The sequence below is a fragment of the Ziziphus jujuba genome, chromosome 10 (genome assembly GCF_031755915.1).
Source record: "Ziziphus jujuba cultivar Dongzao chromosome 10, ASM3175591v1".
Classification (NCBI taxonomy): Eukaryota; Viridiplantae; Streptophyta; class Magnoliopsida; order Rosales; family Rhamnaceae; genus Ziziphus; species Ziziphus jujuba.
In genome coordinates, this window is record NC_083388.1 from 3,926,914 (window position 1) to 3,938,819 (window position 11,906).

Sequence of the window (11,906 nt, forward strand, 5' to 3'; positions counted from 1 at the left end):
TATGTCCAATTATATACAAATGGCCTTTATTAATTTAAGAATACCGTAAACATTGATTGTTACAATCGGTTATTGGAAATGCCTACTATTTGTTTAGCATTTTTCTTTACACCTTCCTAGCATCGAGGTGCCCCCCACCAAAAACCAACCAAAAAAAAAAAAAAAAAGAGCAAGATTGTTTCAATATTGCTGCATAAACTTCATTTTCTTGTTATACAATTCGAAGTTCAAATTTTCAATATTTCGATATAAAAAACCAAAAGCCCTACAACTAAGCCCTACAACTCGTGTTTTTATGAACCAAATAGCTAGCTAGCACTGGGAGTATGGCATGGGTTACTTCAGCGCCGTAGCGCTTGGTACTCGAACATTGGCTTGGGGCATTTTCTTTATCCCTTCTTACTCTGAAAAAGCAGGGGTACTTTGCGTCCTTGAACCGATAACCATCTTTCGGCTAATCTAGCCTCCTCTGTCTCTCGGGACCAACAAGTGGTAGTACAGGAATATTCATCTATTGTGCATCGACTACGCCTTTCGATCAAATTCTCTGCCCATTATAAGAAAAAAGTATATATAATTTTTTTATAAAAATATTATAAATAATTTAAAATGGTTTTGAATATTCATTTATGCTCTTTTCATATATATACATATATAATTTTGATATTATATGAATATAATTCTCAATTTCTCATCTTATGTTCGATGCCTAATTATATTGCAAGTTTCTAAAATTGTTATTTGTCTTGTAAAAATTTTAGTATCAAAGTATCAATTAAAATAACACTTTCAACATTTGGTATGTCAAATATATTTTTTTTATATTCTAAGTGAGAAACATAAATATTATATTTTCAACAAAATAATACTATATATATGTTTTGAGAATGTAATTGATGAATACTATTTATAAAAAAAAAAAAAGAAGAAGAAGAGAAAATGGATGAGAATACTAACTATAAGTTAAAAAGTAAAAGTAAAATACCGACAAATAAAATACACTCTAAATAGATTTAGAAAATAAAATCACAACATTAACAGCTATATATATAGATATATAAAATATATAAATGATATAAAAACTTGGAATCAAATTTTGCTAGTGCTACAGTTGGACTTATTAGTTTCGATAAAGTCAGAGACCGAAATTATAATTATAAATATTGATGAAATAATTCATTTTGTTATATATATAATAATGTAAATTATGTAATACGTATTTGAAGCCTGAAGAATTTGGCGGGTAGATTCCAATAAAGTAGGAAATGTTCCCGCCAAATTTGTATTATTGGTTTTTTTTGGCTGGGCGTCATATAATGTTTTTTGTAATACACAGAATCTGTTTTACTCTTTAACACTATTCCTCTTCCCTCTTGCGTACCCACTTCGCCTTCTAACCCCTAATCTCCGAGTTCACTCACTATTTCACTCGCTCTATTTATCATTTATTATTATTATTATTATTATTTTTTAATATATTTCATTCGTATTTAATAATTAAATATGATTTTACCCATATATATGTATTTACGACTAAAATAACTTCTTTTTTTTTAATTATTTCGTGTCTATAATTTTTGTTGCGATAGAACCGCGTACACCAATTTATTTTCCAACGTTTTGGGTTATCAACTCATTTGTTATTATCATAAACAAAAAAAAAAACTCAATTGTTATTATCATTAAAAAAATCATTTCATATTCGTTTTATTGGGTTATTTATGCTCAATTATTCATATATTTAAGTTGTATTGAAATTATTAACTATGAGGAGTTGATTTACCATCAAATTCCAATTTTACATGTGAACATGATAGATGTTCACATTGATAATATAAAATAATATTAAATTTAAATTGTTTATAATATTGGATTTAAAATATATAAGTTATTTATTCATAAAAAATGTGATTTCTTCCCCAATTATAATAACCTATTTCAATTTTGATGTACAAATTATTGTGACCAAAGAAAAACTACATAATTTAATTATGACCAGAAAAAACTACATGATTTATTTATCTATGGAATAATATCTCTATGCCATACTTGAATTTTATTTTCTGATAGTTCTAAATCTTTTAAATTATCAAGAAGAGGTTTAATTTTTAATATTTTGTTCGACTGTTATTGTAAAACATTTATACTTTCTTAACAGATAAATAAATTTAGGATTTTTTTTTTTTTTTTGCTTTAATATTTCTACTCATCTATAAAAAGAGTGATATTTTATATACCCTATACATACACATACATACATATTCACACTATAAAATCTTAATTTTTTCTTCAGAGTTTTTATTTTTTTTAATATAATATGTATCTTAATTAGAATGATTGAAGAGAATGATAATTGAGAGATATACACAATTTCTACATAAAAATATACGTGGGAAAAAAAAATTAAATATCAAATACAAAATGGGTGGTGACTCGGTCGAGTTGAAAACGTGAACCAGGCGAACTGAGTTCCGAGTTAGAAAAAGTAGCAAATTTAACACGGTAGAAGAGTGTGGAGAGGCTGTTCTCTCTCTCTCTCTCTCTCTCTCTCTCTCTCTCTATCTCTTTCTTTTTCTCAGGAACCTCTTCAATGGCGGTTATGAAACCCTAACCGGATACAATTTCATCGCAAACATCCTCGTATCGTATCCCTTACTCTCTCTATACCAAGGCAAAGAGTTTCCAAAATCTGTTCGATTATCCGGGAAAAGCAATCTCTACAATTTTCCACTAGATGTAAATGGTCGTGGCGTTTTTGTCATTTTGTCGCAATGATTTTTAAGGATCCGCAGGAAAAGAAAACCTAGAATTTTGCGGCACTTTGGAATGAAGCATCGGATTGCTTTCTCTAGGCTTTTCATCGACGGGATATATTTTTCGAAACCCTAGTGGGGGATAGTTTTGAAGTGGGTTTTTGGGTTTAGGACCCGATTCGATTCCGCTTAAATGGAGGCGCCGGTAGTTAGATCGAGAGGCCGGCCGAGGAAACGGAGGATTAACGAGGATGCAAATGGTGCCGATGGTGGAAAAGCAGGACCCGAAGCCAAGAAACGGGTTGTGGAAATGGTACCCATTTCTTTGTTGAATCGATTCGTGCTGAAAGAGTTCAAAAGCAATGGAATTTTTATCGGGAAAGTTGTATACTATGCCGATGGATTCTATAGAGTTGTTTACGAGGATGGTGATTATGAAGATTTAGATAGCCGTGAGGTTAAGGGGATACTTTTGGGAGAGAATTACTTCGACGATGATCTGAGGAGTAGAAGCAAGAAATTAGAGGATTTAGTGATGAGAATTAGTGTAAATGGATCGCAAAATAAGGTTTTGGAATCAACTAAGGAGGTTAATGGGGTTGAATCTTCAACATTGAGTGAGTTGAGTGGTGGACCAACAGTTGAAAATGATGAGGCACATGGTGAATATGATGATGACGATGATGCTGATTCATCTGGTGACTCTTGCGAGTATGCAAGAGATGAGGACTTGGGTTTTGAAGCTGAGGCGCCATCGATCCCTCCACCGCCGCAATTGCCACCATCTTCGGGAACCATAGGTGTCCCTGAAGAGTATGTTTCACATTTGTTCTCTGTTTATGGTTTCTTGCGTTCATTTAGCATCTGCTTGTTCTTAAGTCCGTTTACTTTGGATGATTTCGTGGGCTCACTTAATTGTCGTGCACCGAACACATTATTGGATGCCATTCATGTTGCTTTACTGCGTTCCTTGAGGCGGCATCTTGAAACACTCTCTTCAGATGGCTTCGAACTTGCTTCAAATTGTTTGAGGTACTTCCACTGCTTTCATACAACTATTTTATTCCTTTTAGTTATAATTAACTTAAATTTAATCTATACATTCAAGTGTGAACGATTTCATTGTGAAGTTCAATATTTGCATAAGCATATATAAATGCATAAAGTTGTTTTCTTTACAATTTCGATAACTAAAATTTTTGGGCTTCTTTTACAATTTCTCCACAGGTGCACCGATTGGAGCTTGCTTGATACATTGACTTGGCCTGTTTACTTGATCCAGTATCTAACAGTTATGGGATACACGAAGGGACCTCAGTGGAAAGGATTTTATGATGAGGTTTTGGACAAGGAATATTATCTTTTATCCACTGCTAGGAAGTTAATAATTTTGCAACTCCTTTGTGATGATGTCTTAGACTCTGCAGAGCTAAGAGCTGAAATTGACATGCGGGAAGAATCAGAAGTTGGAATAGATTATGATGCAGAGGCATCTAATGCCTCTGAAAATGGGCCAAGAAGGGTTCATCCCCGATATTCAAAAACTTCTGCTTGCAAGGACAGAGAAGCTTTGGAAATTATTGCAGATAAACACGAGAGAAAATCAACTAAAGGGGACATAGATTCTACTAATATGGATGTTGATCGAAATAGTGATGAATGCCGGCTTTGTGCCATGGATGGGACCTTGCTTTGCTGTGATGGGTGCCCATCAGCATATCATACAAGGTGTATAGGTGTGATGAAAATGTCTATACCAGAAGGGTCATGGTATTGTCCAGAGTGCACAATTAATAAGATAGGGCCAACTATTACAATTGGAACATCACTTAAGGGAGCAGAGATATTCAGTATTGACTCATATGGTCAAATCTTTGTGGGTACTTGTGACCACTTACTGGTGTATGTTTTCAGCACTCTGTTTCGACCTCATTCTATATCTCTTTTACTTGCATTTTTTTCCCTTTAATCTTTGTACTTCTTTCTGTTTGTGCTGGACACTTTTCGTTTAGCCTTTTCTAACATGTGTTATGTAAACTGTATCTTTTATCTTCCAATCCTGCCTTAGACATGAACCTGTATTTATTTATTTTTATTTTTTTTATTTTTTTTTTCTGTCTTCGTTGCTCAAGTTGTCTCCTAACTTGTTGGGATCCCACTAAGCAGTTCATCTGCATGTATGTAATCTCTTAATATTATTATTGCAGGCTTAAGGGTTCTACCATTGCAGAACCATGTCTTAGATATTATAATCAGAACGACATTCCAAAAGTTCTGCAAGTGCTTTGTTCCACTTCACAACATGCAGATTTATATTTCGAGGTGTGCCAGGCAATTTTGCGACATTGGGATATTCCTGGAAGTGTCTTATCTCTTCCAGATATGACTGAAAGTGATAAAAAGTCGGCAGTAATAAAGGAAGATGCAAACTTTCCTGCCCTTTCACTTCCTTCTCTCAATCCTGGTTCTCCGAGCAATGGTGACACAAAACAACAGCAGTGCATGCTAAATATGAAGCTACCTGAGGGGAACATGTCAACAAGTTCAGCTAGTCAGCAGGCTGATCGGGCTGCCTCTTCCCACCGAAGTTACGTGAACATGTCAAGTGCAGTAGGCATTACAGCATACACCTCAAATGGTAATAATAGTTGTATTGGGCATGCTAATGTTAAGCGTTATCCAGTGACTCTATCTTCTCTTGGCAAGGAAGCCAATCATGTAACTTCTGGAAAGGGTGACAGCACTTCACTTGGTGATTTTGTTTACATGGGATCTCTCTATAAACCCCAGGCGTACCTAAATCACTATATGCATGGAGACTTCGCTGCATCTGCTGCTGCCAAATTGGCTGTTCTTTTATCAGAGGAAACTCGGCCTTCAGAGGCTCATGCTTCAGACAATCACAGAAAAGTTACATCCACAAACAATTTGCAAGCAAAAGCATTCTCATTAACAGCCTCACGTTTCTTCTGGCCAAGTTCTGAAAAGAAGCTTATTGAGGTTCCAAGGGAGAGATGCGGTTGGTGTCTTTCTTGTAAGGCTGCTGTTTCAAGTAAGAGAGGATGCATGTTAAATCATGCTGCCTTGAGTGCCACTAAAGGTGCTATGAGGATCCTTGCCAACCTTCGTCCCATAAAGAGTGGAGAGGGGAGCGTTGCAAGCATTGCAATGTATATTTTATACATGGAAGAGAGCTTATGTGGTTTAGTGATTGGTCCCTTTCTGAGTGCAAATTATAGGAAAGAGTGGCGCAAACGAGTTGAACAGGCATCAACCATCAGTGATGTGAAAGCTCTCCTTCTTGAAGTAAGTTCTTGTCTTTGGTATTTTGTTCTTTGGCATCTAACTTCCTTTCTTGGTTACTCTTTTGGCCACTAAAGATGTCTTTCTTTCTTTTCTTTTGTTTTTGTTTTGGTTTTATTTATTTATTTTTTTTTTGTCGTTGTTAGTCTAAGAAGTGTATGATTAGGGATCTGCAGCTTGATCACCCTTTCTTTTTTGTTTCTTTAACTAAATTTGTGTTTTAAGCGGTCACTTTTTATCAATGACATACATGTATTTGCCTGTTTGTCTTAAATGAATTTTTTTTTTTTTTTTTTTTTTCCAATCTGGATGCTCTAACTATAGAATTAAAGCTAATGTATGGCCTTGGTGATGAGGCCTTTTTTGTTTTGGTGATAATGTTTATCTTCTGTAATCAGTGGATATTGTTTGTTCTTAAGATTATTGAGATGGCATTGTCATTTGCAATCTTGTATAGAACAAAAATATTGGAATAACTTGTCACTGTTAATTAAAATGCTTTCTGTTTCCTAGTATTCATTTTGCGAACGTTTCCTTGTTCAATTTAGTTGCAAAAGGTGCAACTTGATTTCATCATAAATTACTTGGCAGAAATGATTTGCATGTATTTGTTTTGCCAGGTATCTTGTGTGCGTGTTATGTATCTTTTGCATTAGAAGATGCCCTGCAGATAATAATATGTAGCATTGCATTGAGGATATGCGTTGTTGCTTTCTAAGTATCTGTTTTGGATTGTAATAATGTGGAAAAAATGAAAGTGGTTACAAAATTGAAAAGCTAGATTTAGATAAGGGTGCAAGAAAATGGGTGGTATAACAGATCGTTGCTGTCTATTGTTTCATATAAAACAATTATTTGTAGAAATTATTCTAACTGAATGAGTGGCATTGATATATATAAATTGGTGCCTAAAAGGTTGAGAATGTTTCTGGGTGGTTACTAAGGCTACCGCTCCAGCATTTCAAGAACTTTTTCTTAGATTGAGTCCTTTAACTATTATTGCTGGATATTATTTGTGATGCACATCCATGATTATGAATGCTATTACAATTTGGTGGATGATCTGTCTTCCATCTGCAGCTTGAGGAAAACATCCGGACCATAGCTGTTTCTGGGGACTGGACCAAGCTTGTTGATGATTGGTTGGTTGAATCTTCTGTAATGCAAAGTGCTACATGCGCAGTTGGGACAACACAAAAACGTGCTCCGAATGGGAGGCGAAATAGGAAGCAGTCTGCCATCTGTGAAGTGACAGCTGATGGTCGTGCTGACAAAAGTTTTGTCTGGTGGCAAGGGGGGAAGCAAACAAAGCTTATATTCCAGAAAGCAATTTTGCCCCACATAATGGTTAAAAGAGCAGCTCGCCAAGGTAGCTTCTTACCATGGTCTATCCTTGCTTGTAAAGCAAGTCATTATCCCTTCAACTCATTTACTAATGGTTTTGTTGTATCCCTTTAGGAGGTTGGAGGAAAATTGCTGGTTTATATTACACTGATGGTTCTGAGATTCCTAAAAGAAGTAGACAATTAGTATGGAGGGCTGCAGTTGAGATGAGTAAGAATGCCTCACAGCTTTCACTTCAGGTTTGTTTTTATGTTAAAGATTATAGTTTGTTCCTTTAACTCCTCATTTCTCATTTTTTTTGGGGTTGATCCCTCGTTTCCTTTGCTTATATGCTCTTGATCTGCTGGTATATTGGATCTTCTTTTGAAGTCTAGTTATTTGACATCAGAAATTTGATTGGATTTTGCATCAGGTCAGATACCTGGACTTTCATGTAAGATGGGGAGATCTTGTTCGTCCTGAGCAGAACCTATCAGATGCAAAAAGTCTAGAGACAGAGGCTTCTGCTTTCAGAAATGCAAGTATTTGCTACAAAAAAATTGTGGAAAACAAGATTATATATGGAATTGCTTTTGGGAGCCAAAAGCATCTTCCTTCCCGTGTCATGAAGAATATCATTGAAATAGAACAAGATCAGGATGGAAAGGACAAATTCTGGTTTCCTGAAACTCGTATTCCTTTATACTTGATCAAAGAGTATGAAGGAGGTTTAAGTAAAGCAGTTTTTCCATCCATGAATGAGCCTTCTAATTTATTTCTCAAGTTGCAAAAAAAGCGGTTGAAGGGTCGCCACAAAGACACATTTTTCTACCTTCAATGCAAGAGAGATAATATGGACATGCATTCCTGTTGCTCATGTCAGATGGTTGTTATACATCGGTAATAGCTCCTCACTATTATCTTGATTTTTCTTTTTCATTCTGTATACTAACTTGCTTAAGCTTATTAATTATCAATTTTTTTGGATTTTGATTTTCAGGCATGCTGTTACATGTTATGCTTGTCAAGGTACACTATCATTAAAGCATTTCTTTTTGTTCCTTCCTGAGTATCTTTATCTTAAATTACTAAAAAAAATTAACTCATTGTAACATTTTTATGAATATTCCAAAAACGCTGTGAAATTGAAACTACCACCACCTCCTAAATGTGAGCAATAGGCAATTAGGCTCGGATAAATAAAAAAAAAAAATTGAAAAAAGGACATAATGCAAAAAATTATGCACCTCTCCCCCTCCAGAAAACTGAGCTTTTGGGCCTTGTGACAAGTTGAATCTTTGAACTAACCACTATGTAAGCTGAGCATAAGTTCTAATTGAGGTTTGCCATGATTATTGGACTCCTTGGAAAGTTTGGCTGAGTCAAGCCTAAGCTTATTTTTCTGAATTCATACTCAATAGGGTTAAGACTATTCTTTTTATGGTGTTGAGCTTGAACAGCTAATGCCAGGGTAAGGTATTTTCTGGCCTTACTCTCTTTCCTTCCCATCCCCTCTGCCTCCTCTCTCTCTCTCTCTCTCTCTCTCTCTTTCGGTTTTTTCCTTATTGATATAAATTATAGAATAGCAACCATCACACATTATATATTCTGTGCATGATACATCAAAATGGTCATTTAAGGATGACAGATGGTTGATGGAAAAGTTATACAGATTTGTACATCTGCTGATAGTACTTAGTCAACAAACTGGTTGGCCAATAAATGATGGTTACATCATTTCATCTCAGATATTAATGTTTTTTTATTTTTCTTTTGTTGGCTCTGTAGACTGCACTTTATCAATAATTATTTGTTTGAAATATTTGAGGTCAGGTTTTAGCCATAGGGACTGTGCCATAAGTTCGGCTATTTCTACCAATGAGGAAGTTGAATTCGTGATCTTGTGCAAGCGGTGTTACAACGCCAAAGCTCTTGCTCAGAATGAAATTCGCAATGAATCTCCTACTACTCCCTTGAACTTACCAATGCAAGAATATAGGAACTTAGTGACAGTCACTAAGGGTTCAATTTCCAATCACAGAGCTCAGGATACTCATGAGACAAAGCAAATTACTTCTGATCCTAGTTTATCAACAAAAAGCCGTCGCAGGACATGTTCTTGGGGTATTATATGGAAAAAGAAGAACAGTAAAGATACAGGCACTAATTTCAGGCAAAATAATATTCTTTTAAGTGGCGGTGCAAATGTACATAGGTTGGAGCCTGTTTGCCACTTATGCCGTAAACCATATAGATCAGATTTGATGTATGTTTGCTGTGAAACTTGCAAAAGTAAGTTCTCTCCAGTTCAGAACCTTACATTTCCTTTTCAACTTTTCTTCTAGTTATCAAAATTCTGCTTATTTTTTTATTTAACATGATTTATATTTGTGGTCATTTTCAGATTGGTATCATGCTGAAGCTGTCGAACTTGCGGAATCACAAATTTTTGATGTGGTAGGCTTCAAGTGTTGCAGGTGTCGGAGGATAAGATCACCTGTGTGCCCCTACAAGGCAACAGAAGACAAGAAATCCTGCATTACACTTTTGAAGCAAGAAAGTTATGTAGCTGACTCTGATTTTGGAACCATATTTGATTCTAAAAAATGTGAGCTTATTACTCCAATAGTTCCCATGGAGGATGTGTCCAAACAGAATGGTGATCCTCTTCTTTTTCCTCTTTCAAGAGTTGAGTTGGTTACGGAGCCTAATTCAGAAGTAGATATTGAATTGGATACTGCCGATCCAGCGCCACGGAAATTACCAATAAGAAGGCATATGAAGCGTGAAGAGGATTTTGATACTTTTTCAGGGAGTAATGTTTCTAGTGCTGATTTATCTGCTAATAATGATTCAGAAAACCCGTTGAAACCTGCGGAGGATGTGTTAACGGCTAACTTGCAATGGGATGCTTCTGTTGATGGACTTGAAAGTGGGGTAATGCTTGACGATGAAAATTTGGAATATGAAAATGATGAGTTTGAACCACAAACTTTATTCACTTTCTCAGAGTTGCTAGGTGTTGATGCATCAGAGGATGGATTCTTTGAACAATATAATATAGGTACTTGTAATGTGCAATCAGAGCCCATAATGTCTGAAGAAACTGCCGTTGATATGGCAAAATGTCAGATGTGTGCACTTGAAAAACCAGCCCCTGATCTTTTTTGTGAGAACTGTGGGCTATGGACACATAGTCAATGTTTACCTCCAATCGAGCAGTCATCATGGGATGGCAGCTGGAAGTGCAACAACTGTCGAGAATGGCGTTAGCTGATTTAGCTGCCTTCTTAAGGCTTTGGGTTTCTATCCATTAACATTTATGCAGAGAGCTGTCTTGGGTGTTGTGAAGGGCAATAGCTGATTTTGGTAGCCTCATAAGGTTTGGGGTGTCTTATCTGTCAGCAACTTTCCAGTTGGTTATGTTGGGTGGAAAGTTGCTCCTCAGCCTTAATAAGTTGTGCTGTACCAGAGGAAATATCGGATGCATCAAATGCGCACTTCGTCACTGTTTAACTTGGAGATATTTTGCAAGGTGCAAACGCATGGAGGCGGTGTATTAGAAGCCTAGCATTTCCTGCAGTTTTGAAATGGTTTCTCAACTGGCATTGCTATTGTTGATGGATGGTTCCTTGATCCTGGCAAGTTCTCATTTTCTGGTATATTTAGTATTTTGTTTGGAAAGCTTAGGAACCTAGCTTTCCACTCATAGAGATGGTACGTTGCTCATGCTATAGTTTTTGAAATTACACCCCACATAAAAAAAGAAAAAAAAGAAAAAAAGAAATAAGAAAAAAAAAAAAGAAGAGAGTAAAAAAAGAAAGGTTAATTCGTCCCTGTTCGTTTAAGGGACCATTATTGTTAAACAAGCTACAAACATTTTTGCATCAACTTGGAAGATAAGCAGGTATTTTTTGGTGCTTGTCTGACTACATTGCTTGTATAAATGAAAATTCTACCACAATTTTTTCAGAGTTAGGATTCATGCTGTCAAACTTTTTGCCAAATTCTTGGTTTGAATGTTGAGCATACTTCTAGTTCTTAGTTGCACAGAATAACCTTTCTAGCCGGTGCATTTTTCAAAATAATATGTTCAAACAAAATGAACTTCAATTTTTAACAGATTTACAGGGTAGAGAATTGGCTTTTGTTGTGTTATTCTGGTTTGTTCAAATGTCTTCATGCCACTTTGTTACGTATTAACAGCTTTGTGTTTTATTAATAACCAATCTTGTTTTATCAATAACCAATCCTCAGTCATCAATCTTTATTTTTGCTGTTACCCCCCCAAAAAAAAAAAAAAAAAAAAAAAAAAAAAAAACCAAAAGCCAACGCACCACGCATAGAAAACGAAACTGCTTGATATCCAAGTCATCTATTTACTTCAGAATTTAAAACAAATAAGGTAGAACAGATAATATGCAGATTTTATAGCATTAATATGACCCAATGAAACCAATATTTTTGCCTAAAGCAGGTAAAAATCATTCATTCCTTAAAAACAGTCGAATTATTTCTGTGTAGCCT

General features: G+C 35.4%; 1 protein-coding gene across 1 annotated transcript; it reads left to right on the forward strand.

The window, feature by feature from the left end:
* The first annotated feature begins 2,515 nt into the window (after positions 1–2,515).
* LOC107410599 (DDT domain-containing protein PTM) lies at positions 2,516–11,351 on the forward strand. The gene is made up of 9 exons (XM_016018047.4): positions 2,516–3,785; positions 3,981–4,655; positions 4,961–6,059; positions 7,137–7,425; positions 7,515–7,639; positions 7,813–8,279; positions 8,380–8,408; positions 9,213–9,671; positions 9,784–11,351. Exons 1-9 carry the CDS (start codon positions 2,947–2,949, stop codon positions 10,650–10,652), a joined length of 4,851 nt encoding a protein of 1,616 aa, XP_015873533.3. The 5' UTR covers positions 2,516–2,946; the 3' UTR covers positions 10,653–11,351.
* The last annotated feature ends 555 nt before the right edge of the window (positions 11,352–11,906 follow it).